This window comes from Vulpes lagopus, chromosome 21 (genome assembly GCF_018345385.1).
Source record: "Vulpes lagopus strain Blue_001 chromosome 21, ASM1834538v1, whole genome shotgun sequence".
Taxonomy (NCBI): domain Eukaryota; kingdom Metazoa; phylum Chordata; class Mammalia; order Carnivora; family Canidae; genus Vulpes; species Vulpes lagopus.
This window is the reverse complement of record NC_054844.1, coordinates 11,964,276-11,985,285: the sequence shown is the minus strand read 5'-3', so window position 1 is coordinate 11,985,285 and position 21,010 is coordinate 11,964,276. Positions and strand designations below refer to the sequence as shown.

At 40.6% G+C, this 21,010-nt stretch overlaps 1 protein-coding gene across 4 annotated transcripts in view; it reads left to right on the top strand.

The window, feature by feature from the left end:
* The window catches only part of DUSP16 (dual specificity phosphatase 16), a 107,315-nt gene that overhangs the window by 79,551 nt on the left and 6,754 nt on the right, over positions 1 to 21,010 (top strand). For all 4 annotated transcript variants that reach the window (XM_041736339.1, XM_041736342.1, XM_041736343.1 and 1 more), the window contains 3 exons: positions 2,073 to 2,236; positions 14,701 to 14,860; positions 20,295 to 20,418. In XM_041736339.1, coding sequence (XP_041592273.1) covers positions 2,073 to 2,236; positions 14,701 to 14,860; positions 20,295 to 20,418 — 448 coding nt within the window. The remainder of the gene's footprint in view (positions 1 to 2,072; positions 2,237 to 14,700; positions 14,861 to 20,294; positions 20,419 to 21,010) is intronic.

The window sequence follows — 21,010 nt, the reverse complement described above, 5'->3', positions numbered from 1 at the left end:
AATAAAATCTTAAAAAAAAAAAAAAAGATGTAGCTAAACAACTGCAGATCAAGGGTGGAGGAATCCTCACAGGTGAGGCTGGGTCCTAATGTATCTGAACTCAGCCTGTGCTCTTACTTTCTCTGCCCACACTATCGATCATAGGGCTTTTCTCTTTGTGGTTTGCTTGCTGTGTGCACATGCATGGGTAGTGGTGGTGGTATTCTTGGATGAGAGAATAGCATCAGAATATGAAATAACAGTCGGTTTTGTGTGCCTGGAGGTCAAGCTTGGAAATGGTGAGCAATGAAGCCATGAACCTGAACAAGGATGTGTCCTGAGGGCCACATCTGTCACATAAAGGAGTTCAGGGGTTCTGTAATGGAACCACCTGCTCTTTCCATCGGGTTATCTTAAGAACTTTAGTAAGCAAGCTGCTGACAAGTAAAAACAAACACTTAGGTAGGAGGCTAGGAATGCGCACTTCAGCATTTTGCAGGTGACATAGTTGTCACCGACTTCCTGTCACCCTAACTTGCTGCATTGTGGAACATAAAATGAGCATAGATGGTAGACACAGCAGTCCAGATTAAACTTGAGTTGGAAATACTATAGGGGATGATAAGGGATGACACTCTCCCCTTCCAGCTCCCTGCACATCTGCAGTTTTTGAGGGCATGTTTTGTGTGCTTCTAGAAGCAGACTAAAGGCTAATAGAATGCAACTCAAGGATCATCCGGACATAAATATTTAAAGAGATTTTAGTATCTTGTTTAAGGCTTGATTAAAGAGGTAGAAGTGGGGGCTGCCCTGTCTCCTAATAACATGTTAATTGTTTTTTAATTAAATAGTACTAAAAATATACGAGTATTTCCTGTGATCCAAATCTCTTTGCTTCCTGCTTTGAACTCAGCAAGTAGTGAGGGTTTGGCTAGCAGGAGATTTATCTGAAAATGTATCAGAATCTTTAGGGTTCTGGGTTTGGATTTGGATAGCAAGGAATATTTAGATGAGAAAACCCAGGGAAGACCTTACCCATTTTTTTCTTTTCCAGAGGAGGTGAGAGTTTACCTCCTGTGGCAGGATAGGTTTCTGTTCATTATGAAATGGCAAGATTATGACTTAATGAAGGTAATAGAACAGATTATTGTTTTTTTTTTTTTTAATTTTTATTTATTTATTTATTTATTTATGATAGTCACACAGAGGGAGAGAGAGAGGCAGAGACACAGGCAGAGGGAGAAGCAGGCTCCATGCACCGGGAGCCCGACGTGGGACTCGATCCTGGGTCTCCAGGATCGCGCCCTGGGCCAAAGGCAGGCGCCAAACCGCTGCGCCACCCGGGGATCCCTAGAACAGATCATTGTAAGGACTGGACTCGGAAAAATGGGATTCTTGTGGGTCTAGGAATCTTGCCACAAGGCCCTCACATACCCTGAGAAGTTAGGGTCTGTCACCACTTCTTCATCGTGTTCAGCAAACTGAACAGCGGAGCCTAGGGATCCGTAGTAATTATGGGAACCTTGATGAACTGTCAAGGAATCTCAAGGGCTTGATGGAGAATATTTGCAAGAGTAAGGGTGTGTATATTTGTGATACCTTTGAAATAAAAACCTGCATAGTGGGAAGATTTAAAGTTAATGCTGGAAGGAATTTTTAACTTGATCAAGTTTATTTTGAAGAAATAACATCTGGCCTCAGTTCACGGGGTTTTTATATTCCCGTTTTGCTCCTGTGAATATTTGTTTTGGCTTGGTTATTTGCTACTTATTTTAAATCCTCTATAAGTTCCACAGAAAAGCATTCCTTTGGGGGATGGGGAGGAGGGAGGAAATGTAGGCTGTGCGATGTCGGAGAGAGTGAGAACGAGAGGAGTCCTGAGATCGAGAGGGCTGGAGAAGGTGAGGCTTGGGGCCGTGCTGGATGCTGTACTTAGCGCTTGGCAGCCTTGGACAGGAATTGCACATGCAGTGGTGCCCGCTTGGCATCTGTGGGATTTTATTTTGCTTTTTAAACAGTTTTTTTTTTAACAGTTCATGCAGGGCTGATTTTTATCTTTGTACATGGTGTAATTTTGTGATGTTTGTTCTCAGGTGGGTTTGCGGAGTTCTCCCGTTGTTTCCCTGGCCTCTGTGAAGGAAAATCTGCTCTAGTCCCTACCTGCATTTCTCAGCCTTGCCTACCTGTTGCCAACATTGGGCCAACCCGAATTCTTCCCAATCTTTATCTTGGCTGCCAGCGAGATGTCCTCAACAAGGTGGGTGCTTTGAAAACATCCTTCACTGCAGGGTTTCTTGTTAGCATCTGGAGAAACTGCGATTGCCTGTTTGCTATCATTTCCAGCACACTCTGCTTTCAGAAGAGGAAGTATATACCACTCTCTGTGTGGCTCCCTGGAAGCAGTTAGTTGGGTTATCTCCTGGAGAGCTGTTTTGTTTGATGTTATTGAGTAGTGCCACAGGAAACCTGATCTGTTGTGACATTTGCTTGTTGCTTGAAGGTCCAGGAGACCCGGACATGGAGGGTTAGGACAGGACTTTTCAAAAGATTAGCCTTATTTTCTTAGAGTCTTAATTGTTCTATAGTAGTAAGTGGACACACTCAGGAAGGTTAAGATTTCCTAGATTTTTTCACATTTAGAAATGTATTTACTGAGGTATACTAGAAAGGGACTCAGGTTGGGCTTGGGTTGCGGAAGGACCTCTGGCCAGAAGGAGGGGGTGGGAATAAGGTGGTGAGGTCAAGGGTTAAGAGCAGGCATTGCAGGCTGCACTGTCAGAGGCTTGCTGGAGCCGTTTTATTGAGAAAGAAGAGGGAAGAGCATGGATTCTTGCTGAAAAGGACGTGGGCCATATTGAGCATGGTGTGCCTCACCTATGAACCTGCCCTGATTGAGGCCATTGTATCTAATGGTTACAAGCATAATAGTAGTAGAACTGAACTTTGTCTCCCACCACAGCTCGTCTGCTCTTAACCAGGAGTGCTAGGAACCAGTGCTCTAACTGCCCAGAAAAGGGCTTTTTCTCTAAAAAACAAAACCCCAAAACAAAACAACCTCTTTTTTTTTTAAGATTTTAAAAATTTATTTATTCATGAGAGACAGAGAGAGAGAGAGGCAGAGACATAGGTGAAGGGAGAAGCAGGCTCCACGCAGTGAGCCCGACATGTGGGACTCGATCTCGGGTCTCCAGGATCATGCCCTGGGCTGAAGGCGGCACTAAACTACTGAGCCACCTGGGACTGCCCAAAACAACCTCTTTTTTATGCCACCTGTAATTGAAAAAGCAGTCAAAGATGTTAATTCACCTATTGGTGATTTACAGGTGCTGCTTTCCTGTATGGGGGATGATATCCCAACATTTTCTCCTTGGATAACTGTAAGAATTGGGCTGACCATAAAGCTAGCATCTTCACTGGCTTGTGTTAGCATGTGAAAAGTAAAAATACCATATCACTCGGCAGCAGTGAGGCAGTCTTTCATTTTCTCTGTTTTGTTTTCAAGATTTTTAAAAAAACTTATTTATTTGAAAGAGAGAGTGCACAAGCAGAGGGAATGGCAGGCAGAGAGAGAAGCAGGCTCCCTGCTGAGCAAGAAGCTGGATGATGGACTCTATCCCAGCACCCTGGGATCATGACCTGAGCCAAAGACAGACGCTTAACCAACTGAGCCACCCAGGAATCCCTCTTTTTTGTTTTCTTTTTTTTGTTTGTTTGTCTTCTTTTTTGTTTTCAAAACTCCTGCCTCTGTAAAATTTTACCTTGACATTGTTATTAGTATGTCTGCTTTTACTGTGAGATATTTGAAATTTGATAGTTTATACTTGTATTGAGCCTTTCTGGTGAGGTCACAGTCCCTATGAACATGTGATTAGTATTAATTCTTTTAGAGATAAGCGAATTATATCACAGAAAGCAAAATTAATTTCTTAGAGTCATGTACATTCCTGGGGCAAAGCTGAAGATGCTTTAGTTAATCCTCAGTCAGAAAGTAAAATTACTAGTTAAGGATCCTGTTCAGAATTACTTCCAGTTTAAAAGAAAAAAGAAAGTAACCGGTCTGCAGGTGATTTTACAAATAATTGCATTATAGATCATTTTTGTTATTTTTGACATTTAACATTAAATGGCACATTAATTTTGCTATGTACTGTTTCCAGGTTTAACAAATGTCTCAGTTAATAATTCTGTGAGTGCCTGCAAGGTGAGAGCAGTCGAACTGGACCACGGTGTGGAGAATGTGGGGAAAGGATGCTTTCTCTCCTTTAGTTGGCTTCGCAGTATATACAGAAAAGGATGTGTACATAGATGCATTGGGAGGAGGTGGTTGTTGTGGGAGGAGTGGATTTATGGAAGTTCATGGGGAAAACAACCTGGGCAAGGAATTTCTATGGAAGACTGTCAGGAAACTTCTTTGAAACACACGTGTAGATGAGAGGATGGTGAGAAGTCAACATGCTTTCAAAGTGGTGAGTAGAAATTCATATTGACCAACAACTGATTCATTGTTGAGAAGAGTGGAGTGAACGGGATTTTAGTGATCATGTAGTCAGTCATCTTTGATAAAGGAGGAAGCCGATATTGCAGAAATATTAGATGGATTCCACAACATCACCCAGCAGATGAGTTTTGGGACCAGATGTGCCTCTATTTCACAGATAGCTTGAACTGATCACACTGTTCAGCTGTCTGATTTAAACTTTACAGGAAAAGTTATATGCTGCTTCTCTTCCCAAAGATGATCTTTTATAATTTTTCCTAATAGTACATTCTTTTTTTTTTAAACATTTTTTTTAATCTTTATTTATTTATGATAGTCACAGAGAGAGAGAAAGAGGCAGAGACATAGGCAGAGGGAGAAGCAGGCTCCATGCACCGGGAGCCCGATGTGGGATTCGATCCCGGGTCTCCAGGATCGCGCCCTGGGCCAAAGGCAGGCGCCAAACCGCTGCGCCACCCAGGGATCCCTAGTACATTCTTTTTTATTAGAATTTAGAATCTGAAGTTTTTAAAAATAGCAACTAAAGACCATTAATTTTATTAGTTGTTTTTGATGAAGTGCCACCAAAATATTTTGAAAGCCTATCACAGAAATTTTCTTAGGAGGATCGTACTATTTACTATTTAAAATGCTAGGGTCTTTATATTATTTCATTTAACCTTTATAATAGGATTAAGAAGTAGGCTGACCCTGAATTGTTGTCACTTACCCAAGATTTTGTGTCTGGGAAGTCATGGATTCAAAACTGGTCAGTAACAGAAATCGTTCTCAGACTCAAGCTACTGTTCTGGCTTTATGTCCTATGTTTATTTAACACCAGAAATATCCATCTTGCCCCTCCCTGTAACAGGCTGTTATGAAGGACTAACGTATCTTGACAGTTTATTGAATCACTGCAGAGACTTTTTTTAAAAATTTCTTTTATTTCTTTTTATTTTTTTTAAGATTTATTTGTTCATGATAAACGTGGAGAGAGAGAGAGAGAGAGGCAGAGACACAGGCCGAGGGAGAAGCAGGCTCCCTGCAAGGAGCCCGATGTAGGACTCGATCCTGTAACTCCAGGATCACACCCTGAGCCAAAGGCAAACACCCAAGAGCTGAGCCACTCAGGCATCCCACTGCAGAGACTTTCTTTCCCTGGTTTCCCTACAGTAGCACATTCTATACCAGCTCTGACCACTTGAAGTGTAATGTAAGCCACATACTTAACTAAAAATGTTCAGTAGCCTTATTAAAAAAGTAAAATAGAACAGGTGAAATTAATTTTTTAAAATATTTATTTGAATGAGAGAGTGCACATGAGTGCAGAGGGGAGGGGCAGAGGAGAAGAGGAGAGAAACTCAAGCTGACTCCATGCTGAGCATGGGGCCCAGTGTGGGACACCATCTAACTACCCTGAGATCATGACCTGAGCAGAAACCAAGAATGGGTGCTTAATTGACTGTGCCACCTAGGTGCCCCAGTGAAATTAATTTTGATAATATTTTATTTATCACAGTATATCTAGAATATTAGCATTTCAATGTGTGTAGTGTAGGAAAACTATATTGCTGTATATATATATATATATATTTTTTTTTTTATTAAGTCTTTAAAGTCTGGTGTATGTTATAATTACTACACACTTGAGTGTGGACAAGCCACATTTCAGGTGCTCAGTATCCTCATATGGCTTGTGGCTACCATAGTGGATGGTGTAGGTCACTGCTTTCAATATGTATTAATTTTACTCTGGTCTTGAAGACGTGGCTCTTCTGTAAAAGATTGTAAGAAGTCATTGGTAGCAAAAAGAATACTTTCGGTTTCTTTTTTTCTTCACAACTACTTTTGCTTCTCACAATCTGTTCTTTTATTCTCTGGTCTTTGTACAAGAGCTAGAACAGGAATGTCTTATAGTACTAAAAGTAGTTTGCTTGAGGCCCAATTCACATCTGAACTGAGCAGGATTTGAGTAAGAATCTCCAGTTTCTCTGTGAAAGAGCAAAGTTCTTGATTGCTTTTCTGCTTGATCACTTAACATTTCCAGTAGAGACTTTTGTTTCACACAGAAATGCACGAAACATCTGATGGAATTACCTTTGGCTCAGAGCTGTATCTGCAGTGATCGGCTTCAGCTTCTTCACTAAAGTGGTTCTGCTGCCCCCTCCCCCCCCCACCCCATTTATACAGTGTGCTGTCAGCATTCTTTGTGTTGCTCATTTCATGCTTCAAACATGCCAGATTGGTTTTCCTGTCTACCTGGTGGTTCTGCCTGCCCCTGGGATGACTATTTCTCTCTTGTTTTCTTACCAGAGTTAGCCTAGACACAGAATACTGCTTTCCCAGTTTCCCTATGTTCTAGGAAGACAAAAAGATAAAAAATTATCAGTAAAAATACACCACACAGTGTGCAAGCTGGTTAGACAAGACCTGTTCATTCCACAATGATGCATAAGACAAGATGACTGACAGTAGAACTCAACACCAAGGCAGCATGGCATAATGGTGGGGAGCTGGCCTTGGAGGTAGGCATTTCTGCATCCCAGGGCTCCACCTGGCCAGCCATACCACTTTAGCCAGGTCCCTGAGTCTTGGCTTCTTCACCTACAAATTGTAATGACTTCTGCCTTCTAGTGTTCATGTGAGGTTCAAATGAAGTGACGTATGCCAAGCACCAAGGACAGTTCCTGGTTCATGGGGACCCTGGTTAATGTTATCAAGGGTGGAGTACGCAGGATGCTAGGGTGAATGCTGGATACAGTGGGTGTGGTTGGTCGAGGAAGGCTGGATGGAGGAAGTAGAACTTAAGGTCGGTTTTGAAGGCAAAAGGAGTGGCAAATGCAAAACTATTTATTGAATTGATTTCAGAAAGAAAAATTACTATTCCATTATCTGGAATTGCAATGCCTGTGGTGATTAAATGTGGTATCTCTCCTCAGTCAAGTTGAACATGGGGAACTTGACCAAATAGAACATTTTTATTAAGGCTGTATTAAGGCTTTATTAAGGCTGTGATTTATTATATCACAATAAATCAAGATTTATTATATCACTCTGTGTTCCATATACTACTCCACAGTCTGCATCAACAGATTATAGAATCCATACTTAGAAATCAGTCCAATTACAGGGCAAAGTTTATTTCTTGGTTTAGGAGAGAGAAACTTAAAGGGAAAAAAATTGTGAATGGAAATCCTAAGTAATAATAAAATAATTTTTGACTAGGAAATGTCATTTTTGAAAGTCTTCTTAATTGTATATTGAAGCCAGAATCCATTTTTAAAAATTCTTAGGGGACAATCTCTTTTCCTTTGCAGATGAACCCTTTTTATATCCAGCCTGCTATATTCAATGTAATTGCCCTACTTAACTCTAATTAGGAGAAAGGACAGTTTGAATTAGTGAAAAATGTACACAACATGGTATGAGGGGCCACTTCTTGAGACAGAATTCATATGCTGTATGATATATAAGGTATTTTTTATTGAGATGTAATTTTACAATATCTTACAAAGTTTTAAGTATACAGCGTGATTTGATATTTGTGTATATTATAAAATGACCACAGTAAGTCTAGTTAACATCTATCACCACACATAGTTATAATTTTTTTTTCTTGTGATGAGAACTTTTAAGATTACTCTCTTAGCAACTTTCAAATATACAATAGAGGAATATTAACTATAGCTGCCGTGCTGTACGTTACATTCCCATGACTTATTACTAGAATTTGTCCCTTCTAACCACCTTCACCCATCTCCTCCATATATATCCTCTGTATCTATGAGTAGGTTAGATTCCTTTAGATTCCACATATGATATTTTATAGTAGTTGTCTTTCTTTGACTTACTTCACTTAGTATAATGTCCTCAAGGTTCATGCATGTTGTCGCACATGGCAAGATCTCATTATTTTTTTTATGGCTGAGTAACACTGCATCGTATACATATACCATATCTTTATCCATTCATCAGTCAATGGCACACTTGGGTTGCTTCCATATCTTGGCTATTGTAAATAATGCTGCAGTGAACATGGGGGTGCAGAGATCTCTTCAAGTTAGTGTTTTCATTTCCTCTAGATATATATTCGGAAGTGGAATTGTTGGATCATATGGTGGTTTTATTTCTGATATTTTGAGGAACTTCCACTTTGTTTTCCATACTATCTGTACCAATTTATGTTGCCACAAGCTATTCTTAAAATAAGATAAAGTAAGGGAACTAAAATTTAATGAGACTCTTATATTTTATCCTCACACAGCTTTACAAAATATACATCATTAGCCCTATCTTATAGATGAGGAAACTATATCCAACTATAGCTGAGCGAGGTAAGGTAACCTATCCAAGATCATACAGGTAATGAACGGTGACGTGCTAGGTTGTGCTCTAGTTTCTCTGAGGCCAGTACCCATATACTTTTAATTGTTCCTGCCATACTGAGTTCATCCATGCAATAGGAGGAAAGGTAGAGCATACAGGTACATGTACTGCTAGAAAGGTAAATGAATTAGTGGAAATTTATAAAAATTTGCTTCTGATTGTTTCACATTTTTCAGTGTCATAGGAAAAGTTGATCCATTGCCTGAGTGGGAAGCTAAAGGAATACACAGAGCATTTGAAGAAAAAGGGAAATGGGTGGAATGGCATCTGGGAGAGAGGGAAAGTGCAGGGGCTAGGGAAATAAAATGATTGTTGAGGACCATGAACTGGAGGTGAGATTGAGCAGCATTGTTGAGCATTTTTCTCTGGCTGTATCCAGCTACATGGGTACAGATGCAGACCAGGTGGAGAACTAGATTTACACAGGGCTGCAGTCTTGCGAGTGAATATGAAGAAACTATAGTGGGACAAAGGAGTTGAGGGTGGAAGCAAGGGAGTGGTTTATAATGACTGACCACGGAATTTCACTAGAGCAAAGCAGGCAGATGGATATCATGAGGAAAGGACAGAGAAAAGGATGTGGGATCAGCAGCATGTAGATCCTGGGGAATCAAAGGATCCCAAGAGTGGTGGTATAAGAGGCAGCAAAACCAGAAGGAGAGAAGGAAACATCCCAGGGTAGGGTGTGTGAGCTCGAGATTAGGGCAGGGTGGTGGTTGGTAATGACTGAGACCAGACCGGGCCTCATTAGTGAGTCGTCAAGGTGAGAAGTTCAAAGAACTGAGAGGCCAGTGTGTCAGAAGGATATTTGAAGGCCAGGGAAGATTATTTTGTCCGTAGAAAGCACCTGTTAGCAAACTTAGCACAAAGTTGAGCTAAATATTAAACGGCATAACGAGTGCCCTCTGAAAGGTTACAGACTGTGATGTTTAATTATGGGATAGAGTAATACTCAATTGTGTATGTTTTGCACAACATACTAAAACAGAACTGAACAGATTCCATAAATACCTCTTTATAACATAGTAAGAAGTCATTGACAGTCATCTGTGAATAAAGGCTATCATTATTCTGTAGAACAGACCCATTCTTCATAATTACATAGTTCCATTCCAGTTCCACTGTCAGAAACATTGACATACTATATCCGCTCAGTCACTTATATGTACCTTTGTAAAAATAATCAGGATAGCAAGTTAATAATATGTATAACTTCATGAAACCTCACATCTCAGAGATTCACCAGCACCTCAACCCTGAGGCCCAGCAGGTGCCGCTGGCCTGTGGCTAGCAGGAGGCACTTCACTAAGGCCTGTTTGTTTCTACCATTGGGACAGTGTGCTTACCAGCATGCTTACTATGTTTGTTCTCAAACCTGTTTAGGCTAGTTTACTTATTATAATCGTGCACATTGATTAAAATATTACATACACCCATGAATTATGAATGAGGGAAGGAAGAGAGTTGTTTTTCTATGACCTAAGTTAAATGCTTTGGAAGATTCAGGAAAAACAAATTGCTTTGCGTTGGTTTTTTTTTTTTTTCTGTTTAAACTAGGGCAGGCAGTAAGGCAACTATAAAATACCTGGGGGATGATCATAATTCAGGATTCTTTACTGATGTTTTACAAGTTTTTGGTCTTCTTTAAAGAAATGGAAACTGAATAGTAAATGCGTTTAGTTGTGATTTCCTTAAGAACTCTAGCTAAAAAAAAGAAGGTAAGTAGTTAGCTAACCCCTACCAAAAAAAAAGGCCATGGTCCTGCATTAGAAATTAGTGAATTGTTTTATTTATTTGTTTTCAATTAAAATAAGATATTTCAGGGGCACCTGGGTGGCTCAGTGGTTGAGGGTCTGCTTTTGGCTCTGGTGGTGATCCCAGGGTTCTGGGATCAAGTCCTGTATTGGGCTCCCTGCAGGAAGCCTGCTTTTCCCTCTGCCTGTGTCTCTGCTTCTCTCTGTGTCTCTCATGAATAAATAAATAAAGTCTTAAAAATAAAATATTTCAAAAAAATAAATAAAATAAAATAAAATATTTCAAGTGTATATATATCATTTTTAATGATTTCCTCCTTTTAAATGACTTTTCCACTGATGTAGTAACTGCCAATCCACATTATGTATCATGTTTGATAGCAAAATTGTATGTAAATCTTACATAACATTTTAGGACTCTTTGCCTTTTTGCTTTTAAAATTGGCCATGTTCTTAAAAAAAATGGCCATATTTTATTTATCAGGTCCTATCTTACTACAAAAAGAATTTCAGGGAATATGTAATAATTGACTTAATAAGTAGATTTTTTTGCAATAAAATCTTTATACATAAAGCTATATTTATGATTGAGATCATGTCCTTTTTTTTTCCTCATTTCATTTTGTGTTTAAATTATTTTACCATCGGGCAGCCCGGGTGGCTTAGTGGTTTGGTGGCACCTTTTGCCCAGGGCCTGATCTTGGAGACTGGGGATCAAGTCCCACATCGGGCTCCCTGCGGGGAGCCTGCTTCTCCCTCTCCCTCTGCCTCTGCCTCTCTCTCATGAATAAATAAAAAAAAATCTTTAAAATAAATTAAATAAATAAATAATTTTACCATCACCCAGTTTTAATACATTAATGTCTTTTTTACCCTTCTCCTTTTGCCCATTGTTTAAAATAAACTATTGGGGCATCTGGTTGGCTCAGTTAGAAAAGGATGTGACTCTTGATCTGATCTCAGGGTCATGAGTTTGAGCCCCATGTTGGATGCAGAGATTACCCCTCCCCAATAAAAAAAAAACTTTAAAAAAAACAAAGCAACTACTTAAATGCATCTTCTATGGTACATTGTTTTATAAGTGAAAAATAGTTTTTTTGAGCTATTAACAGCATCGTAAGCTGGATTATTGAAGGGCTTCCTTTCATGTGTCGGATTGGTCCAGCATGATGGCATTACTGCAGTTTGGTGTGTGGCAACAGTGAGCTCAACAGCAGGCACTGTGCATGTAGACAGCCAATCCTCAGCATGCAGCAGGAGACACCAGTGTCAACATGGCAGGGAGGCCAGCACTGTAAATGCCTGTGGCTGCAGCAGAGATGATAGTAATGGAAAACAGAGGATGATATAAACACCTTAAGTACATCTCCTCAAAGGTGTCCTGAGTCCCTCTGAGAGTCTGTCTCCTCACAGAAGCTCAGGGCCAGAGTCGTGCCCCTTTCCTTCCTCATTTATTGGTGATCATTAAAAAGAGCATAAAGAATAAAGTTAAACTTTATATTCTAATACTTCATTTAGTTAAAGAGAATATGTGTATGTAGGCTAGTTACCTTGTTGCTCCATCTAACTTGGTTTAAATGGAACTTCAGTTAGAGCATGGCGACTCAGGACAGATTCTGGAGACGAATGTACTTGGATTTGAATCTTGACTCTCTACCACTTTCTAGCTGTGTGACTTTGCAAACATTATGTAATCTCACCAAACGTCAGTTTTTTAAAAATGAGGATAATAATAGTATTCGTGTCAGAGGGTGGTTGTGAGGATTAAATGCGACCTTCTATGTATTTATTGTTTTTAATTTTCATTCCAATATAGTTAACATGCTACATTCTATTACTTTCAGATATACACTATACATAGTGACTTAGCACTGGCATATATCACCCAGTGCTCATCGCGACAAGTGCCTTCCTTCATCCCTATCACCTGTTTCCTCCATCCCTCTACCCACCTCCCCTTTGGTAACCATCAATTTATTTTCTAGAGCTAAATGTCTGTTACTTGCTTTGTCTCTTTTTTCCCCCCTTTTGCTTGTTTCTTAGATTCCACATAGAAGTTGAAATCTATGGTATTTGTCTTATTCTGACTTATGTTGCTTAACATTATATGCTAAGCTAGCTCCATCCATGTTGCAAATGGCAAGATTTCATTCTTTTTTATGCCCAAATAACATTCCATTGTACGTATATACCACATTTTCTTTTTCCTTTCATCTATCTATGGATACTTGGGCTGCTTCCATAATTTGGCCATTGTAAATAATGCTGCTATAAGCATAGGGGTGCATGTATGCCTTTGAATTATTATTCTTGTATGATTTGGGTAAATACTCAGTAGTGTGATTACTGAATCATAGGGTAGCTCTATTTTTAACTTTTTGAGGAACCTCTATACTGTTTCCCAGAGTGGTTGCCCCAGTTAGCATGTCTACCAACAGTGTAAGAGGGTTCCTTTTTCTCCACATCCTCAAGAGATTGTTTACTTATTTATTTTTTAATGACTACGTATGTATTTATTAATGAGAGACACAGAGAGGCAGAGACATAGGTAGAAGGAGAAGCAGGCTCCCTGGGGAGCCTGATGTGGGACTTGATCCTAGTACTCTGGGATCATGAACTAAGCCAAAGGCAGACGCTCAACCACTGAACCACCCAGGCATCCCAAGAGACCATATATTTAAATGTTCAGCACAAAATTTAGAAATAGTAGGCATTCATTAACTGTTAGATATTATTCTTTTAGATATTATTTTATTAGTATGTACTATGTACCATAATATTATTATTATTTTTTTAAAATTTTAAAATTTTTTAAAAATTTTTTTGTTTTTATTTATGATAGTCACAGAGAGAGAGAGAGAGATGCAGAGACATAGGCAGAGGGAGAAGCAGGCTCCATGCACCGGAGCCCAACGTGGGATTCGATCCCGGGTCTCCAGGATCACGCCCTGGGCCAAAGGCAGGCGCCAAACCGCTGTGCCACCCAGGGATCCCCATCCCGTACCATAATATTATTAAGCCTCTAGCAAAGATACTCAACAAATATTTTTTGATTGAATTTAGGTCAGTGGCCATTTCTATAAATTGTAGGTTATGAGGTGACTTGTCAGAAGTATACATTGTTATATTCTTCCTGTGGGGAAATCAAATTTGACAGTCATTACAGACTTGTAACATTTTTTGTCCTTAGAACTGCCTGTTCTCTTCTGAAACTTCAAGGTCTTCATTACTGAATTGGATAGAAAGCAACATTACTACTTGCCTTTACCTTTAATGTGATAAATCCTTGTAGTCCTGTTGGTGGATAGGAGAAAGACATGTAAAATGGTTCCTTTAAGGACCATTGGCAAGAAAGGCATGAAGCCTCAACTCCAGTGACCTGCTGCTGTGTTACATGGGCAATACTGCGATTGACCAAATGGTAGTAATCTCAGCATGGAAAAACAAATGTGACCTTTGCTACATGCACTAAAGTTTAAAAGTCAGAGTAAACACCATTAAGATCTTCACAGTCTGATTGTAACCTAACAGAAGTACACAAGAGCATCAGGAGACCAGGACTCTGGCCTGGCAGAAGGTCATAGTAAACTGCCATGGTTTTATTTTGTATATTTCCACTTTCTCAGTTAATGAAGATACAGAGTTGGTTATAATATTAATGATGTGTGATCTTCAAGCATAGTCTTTTATTAAAGATTTATTTATTTGAGAGCGAGAGGGAGTGCATGTGCATGCGTGCAAGAGTTGGAGAAGGGCAGGGGGAGATAATCGTCAGGCAGACCCCCTGCTGAGTGGGGAGCCTGCCATGGGGCTCAGTCTCATGGACCTGAGATCGTGACTGCAGGCAAAACCAAGAGTTCAGTGCTCTACCTACTGAGCCACCCAGATGTCCTCAAGCATACTATTTTCAACAGCCCTTTTTTTCCCCCCTTAAAAACAATTCTGCTTTAAAGTCTCTAAATGTCACTGTGCTAGGTATTTGGATTTCAATGACCGAATTAACTCCGATTTCAAGGAAACTAGTAATTCTTACCATTAAAATTTACTTTTCCAAAATGATTGTGCTGATATGTTAGTCACTTTAATTGTTCTTTCCCTCCACAGGAGCTGATGCAACAGAATGGGATTGGTTATGTGTTAAATGCCAGCAATACCTGTCCTAAGCCCGATTTTATCCCCGAATCTCATTTCCTGCGAGTGCCTGTGAATGATAGCTTTTGTGAGAAAATTTTGCCGTGGTTGGACAAATCAGTAGATTTCATTGGTGAGTAGCTCCCTCTGGGTCATAGTCCCCTGTACAGGTGTACCCCTCCTCCCCTCCCATTTTTTCTCTTTAGAGAAAAGGAGCCTGTTTCAGAGATTTCAGAAGTTTGAGAGCAACACATGATGCTGCTTATCTCATTGAGTGGCCAAGGTGACGTGTGTGTGCCATGCTGTCCCCAAAGGACTGGCCTTGTGACATTCTAGCTCACTTAACACTACCAAGGTTAAACCTGATGGGATCTGTGATAATATATTTCCAAATGTTTGAAAATCAGTTGAATTTCTGGGATTAAACTTTAGCGTTTTGTTCAGATCCTATAAAAAACTTTTGGAAACTTTGGTGGCATTCCTGAAACTGTTTTTTACCTTGCTGCTGTGTTCTCCCCAGAGAAAAGTTAAATCCTGTGAAAACAAATCCCATTACATTTGAAATCTTTATGTCACGAGATTTGTAAGCCTCAGTCCACGTGCCAGTAATTTCAAGTAGTATGGGATCTCATAAAATTCCAGCGCGTGCGCGCACACACACATACACACACACACACACACTCATACACACACTCACTTCCTCAGGGTTGGATGGTTGTGACAGGCTCTGATCTGCCCCACGTGGTGCTCTGCTTGTTGGGCCTGTCAGTCCTAGAGTCTCCTGACTCCCAGCTTTGGGTGCTTTGTGCCACTCTGGTGTCTCAGGATCAGGTCTGCTGTGAGAAGTTGGTGATGTGTATTTGAAGCCTAGTTTCAGTGGAGAGTAGCCAGACAGGGGAGATTTTTGCTGTTCACCCTTGAGCAGCAGAATGAGGTTCACTCTTGATGATCCATGTGAGAAGTTTTTGATGTTTCTTCCTTTAATCACATAAGCTTGAGCATTAAATCCATAACTAAATACTCCAAATTTGTTACTGTGATTTAAAAAATAACTAGTTCCAGGCATCCCGGGTGGCTCAGGGGTTTAGCACCACCTTCAGCCCAGGGCCTGATCCTGGAGACCCGGGATCGAGTCCCACGTCGGGCTCCCTGCATGGAGCCTGCTTCTCCCTCTGCCTGTGTCTCTGCCTCTCTTTCTCTCTCTGTGTATCTCATAAATAAATAAATAAATAAAATCTTTAAAAAAATAAAAATTAAAAATTAAAAAAAAATAACCAGTTCCTTTTAAGTTGTGAAATTATGTACTTTAAGCCCCTTTCATCTGTGAGAGAAATTTCTAGATGATACTTTTGGGACTTTGAGTAATTCCAAAACATTTTTGTTTTTCCTTCAAGATTCCAGATTTCCAGAAGTTTTCATCTTTAATTAGGATGTGTTCTTTAAAATGTCAGAATATAAATGGCTTAAATAATTCACATCATAATATTCACAAACAAAATTCCCAGATTAGTCACCCCCACTGTTGTATTTCTAGGAAGCATTCAGTATCTCATTCAGTTTTTGCCTCTTTAAAAGATAACACTTAAGGTTAATGTTCCTATTGCATGTCAAGTCATTCCAAAGATATTTGGCTTTAATTTCAGCTAAAAGTGCAGTTTCAGGATCTATTTAGAAGGGAGCTCATCACAATGTCTGTTAGGGGGCGTATAGAAAAGAGAATATGAATAACTTTGCCCCAGCTCACTTTGTTCTTTCATGGGAGATACTGGGGTCATCCTGCCACTTAATTCAGACAGAAGGAATTTATTACCATGTTCCCCAATTCAGTTAAGCACATCCAAATACATACTATAATTTATTTGTAGTATCTGAAAATATTTATTATACTATTTAGTATGAGCCAAGTATTTCACTTGCTCGGCCCTACTTACTAGGGGCCACCGTCCTTCCCACCCCTCCAACCCCCAGGTAATTAAGGGCAAACCCTCCTGCTGCTACTTGGAGCCCAGTGCACGCTCACTGCCCTGGTTGGTCACAGCCTAGTGCGCAGCGTGAACACTACCCCCGTGCCAGGGCTTAATAACTTACAGGCTTGTGGGGGTTGTTTCTTTTTACTATTTAGATAAATTTCAGTAAGTTTCTGGGTTTGTTGGAAGAACCACAGTTTTCATGGAGTTTTGTCTTTATTTTTCGTTCACCTGGATGGTGTGAGCTCAGGTTGTCTGCTTGCTGTGGGCCACTCTCGAGGGTCTGGTCCCAGCTGGCTGCTTCTGCGAGCACTCGCCCTCCTCACCGTACCCTGGGCTCCTGCCCCGCCTCTTGAGTTGTCGTGTAAGCCCTACAGGGAGGTGATCAAGGGCATGTACTTTGGAGCCCGACTGTATTTGAGTCTTGCCTTCCCTTGGTTACTAGTTAAGTGATTTGGGGTAAGTTTCTCAGTTTCCTAAAGTGGAAACTGAAGATAATGTATCTACCTGGAAGGGATGTTGTGAGGATTAAAATAGATCGTGGGTGTAGGCTACCCTGCAAAGTGCCTAACTCCTAACTGGCTCATACTAAATAGTAGCAATTTTACATATTATCATCTGAGAAGTTCTTTGGGTTTCATTCTTAGAGCTGTACTCTGTAAGCTCAATTATTGCTGCTTCATTTTTAGCCTTTATAACTTCTCATCCTCACTGCCCCCCCACTTACCCTTTTCATTTGTTATCCTCTGCCCTGTTTTGACCTATATTTCTATTCCTGAACTGCTGCAGTGGCAGCCTGCTTTTCTTCTTTCCAGTTGTCACCGTCAGTGCTTTTGCTGGCCCCTGTTCAGGAACCTGCAGCCCTTAGCCTGACATTCCCAGACCCTCCAGCACCTGCTTCACCTTTGAAACTTTCTTTCTAGTAACCTCCCTGCCCCATGAAGCATGTGCTGCAGCCATGGTGGACTGGGTATGAGGAACCCATTCAGCCCCACTGTGCGGCCACCTCCCTTCTCCCTGCCAGCTCTGCGTGTGTGGAACTTCCTTTGCTTTAAGACAGCTCCACACTCATTTCTGCCAAGAAACATGTTCTGATGACCCCCAATCCATGTAATCATTTTTAAGTCAGATTTTTAAAAAATATTTATTTATTTGAGGGAGGGAGGGAGGGAAAGAGAGAGAGAGCAAGCACACACGTGAGCACCAGGGGGTGGTGGTGGGGGGGTGAGAATCCCAAGCAGAGGAGAGAATCCCCTCCAAGATCTGAGCCTGATGTGGGGCTCCATCCCCTAACTCTGAGATTTACCTAAGCTGAAATCAAGAGTTGGATGCTTAACTGACTGAGCCACCCAGGTACACCTCAGTCAGATTTCTAAAACATCCTCAAAAGTGTCATGATTATAACGGCACTGAGGGGGACACTTGATGGGATGAGCACTGGGTGTTTTTCTGTATGTTGGTAAATTGAACACCAATAAAAATTAATTTATTAAAAAAAATAAAAAAAAATAAAAGCAATGTAAGTACAATGCAGAATATTTGAAAAACAGAGAAAAGGAAACCTATAATCTCAATATTCTAACACAATCCGTTATTGTCATTGTTTTATCTCCTTCTAACCTTCCTTCTTTTCACGTTTTTTTTATCACGTTTATTTTTAATAAAGATTGCTTTTTTAAGGTATGTATTAGCCAGACACTATTTACTGGGTGCATAATGTGTCCACTGTGAAGCCCTCTGAGGTAATTAGAAGCAAGATTCTTCTAGGTCTGTGTAGTCTTGAGATAACTATTTGAAAGTTTGAGGGTGGTTCAGTCATTAAGTCATGGTCTCAGGCTCATGACATTGAGCCCCAAGGCAAGCTCTGTGCTGTGCGTCATACAGCTTGGGTGTGCTTGAGATTCTTTCTCCCCTCTCCCAATGTCCCACCCCCTCACACATCCTCCCCCTTAAGCCCCCCCCCACTTGAGTGCACACACACTCTAAATAAATAAAAAAAATAAAATAAAAAATTGAAATCCAGCCTGCTTCCAATAAGATTTTAAAGGAGCTTACAGTATGAGACTAGGATCAGAAGATAACACACAGTCACACACATACATGTTAAAACAGGATCAGAGGGCAAGAACCAAGTAATATGGGACTAGGAAAGGTACAGTAAAATCTGAACTAGTTACAGATTGGCATTGAAAGTCTCAGCTTTGAGCTTCTTAGCAGCCTAGGCAAAAGAGGAAATAGTAAGATTAGTATAAGAATTTTAACATAAGATTTGGTAAACTTGATGGCATCAGCGAAAGCAAAAGCAAAAACGGAATAGGTTAGCTCCATGGCAGCAGTTTGTGGCTAAGCACACACGTAATTGTTTAGAATTGAGGCTAAAATGTTAGTAGCTGCCATGGGATAATTTCATTTACTCCTACAACTGGGCTTTTAAAGCCCCTCAGCGGTGAGAGATGGTAACACTGCTGGGTTGAATGTTCTTGATCCTAACTAAGTGACCGAAAGTCCTACCACGTTATGCGGAATATACATGATGCAGTCAGTAACTCCTGGATATCCAGGGAAGGTTCAAGTTCCCTTGATCCTCGTTAAAGTGAGCTGCTAAACCTGATTCACAGCAAATACGTGGTTTTCTTCTTAAATTCGGCAAATAAAGGTGAGCCAGTTTATGACATACAGATAGGACACTATAGGAATATAGGTTTTAAAGGTAGTTTGACCTGGCATCTTTTTGCATTGCAATGTGATATGGTGATAAAGTCTTTCTCCTTCCTTACTCTCCTGCTTTTTAAATTAGTAATGTATGTCACAGGTGTTTGAAATGAGAAGATATTTTTTAAAACTTTAACCACTTCATATGTAGCAAATCATTATACTGTATACTTGAAATACAATGTAATAGGTCAGTTATATATCAAAACTGAAAATTATCTCTTAAAACTGCAAAGTTTAGTATCTTTTACATAACTAGAATAAAGCTGCAGTATCAAACAACATGGGCAAACAAAATATTAGCCAAATCTTAGGATTTGGGGTGTTATTTTCTTTATGCTTCTCTGTATTCCGAAATCATCTAAGCTAAACAAGTATAATCACGGGTGCCTGGGTGGCTTAGTGGTTGAGCCATCTGCCTTTGGCTCAGATCGTGATCCCAGGGTCCTGGGATCAAGTCACACATGGGGTTCCCCACAGGGAGCCTGCTTCTCAACTCTGCCTGTGTCCTGCCTCCCTCTCTCATGAATACATAAAATTAAAAAAAACAACAATACAAAAAAAACAAGTAGAATCATGTCATCACAATGTAGGATTTATACTCAGGGGAAGTTATTAAGAAAACAGTGTAAAAAAACCAGAAATGTCCTGAGTAAGAGATGCTTTTGAGTTAGGGACTAATGGCCTACCTACACGTTTGGACCTTCATTGTCCTGTATGTAAATGGTGGAGAAGTGATCTTCCCTCACCTCCCTAAGAAACTGTCAAAAGGAACGATATGTGAGATGAGATTTACTCAGTTATCAGATAAAAGAGGTATGTGGCAACAAGATCTCAAGATTGAACACAGTCGTCCTCAGTGACCCTTGTTGAATTTGACTCCTGCAGAGAAAGCCAAGGCTTCCAACGGCCGTGTGCTGGTGCACTGCTTAGCGGGCATCTCTCGCTCAGCCACCATCGCCATCGCCTACATCATGAAGAGGATGGACATGTCCTTAGATGAAGCTTACAGGTGAGAGACGGAGCGTGTCTTGTGTGCGGGCTTTTCATCTGACCTGAAGCATGGAGGGAGATGAGGGTGGGCAACCAAATTCAAGCAGATCGGGCCTATTTTAGTTACATGCTTTAGAGGTGGATGGATTTTTAAATGGTTTTTCAAAGACTAGAGAAGAATGCACTTTTACAAGTGAGCATGAATTCCCTTCGAACATGTCAGATTCATCCTCAGCTACTTTTTAACTTTCAGGAACAACAAATCTAAGCAGTTGTCCGTCCTGTCAAGTGAGTTTATACCTTTTCCTAATAGGGAAAGTACACATGAAGAAGCTGTAGCAGAATACCTATCGCGGAATTCATCTTTCTGCTTCAAACTCTGTGCCTCTGTCCCTGTGAGGGAGACCCAGTAGTTGTCAGAATCCGGTCACTGAGGAAAGTTGCCTCCGTTCTAGAGTTGCCCGGATTTTGCGTTGTGACTGCATCGCCCTCCGCAGCCCAGGGCAGAGGGGAGGGCAGGCAGGCGACGGGAGCACGCAGAACTTGAGTGTGCTTCGTGGGTGGTCCAGAGGCCCTCACATGCATGGTGCGTACAGGTGGTTAGTTTTCAT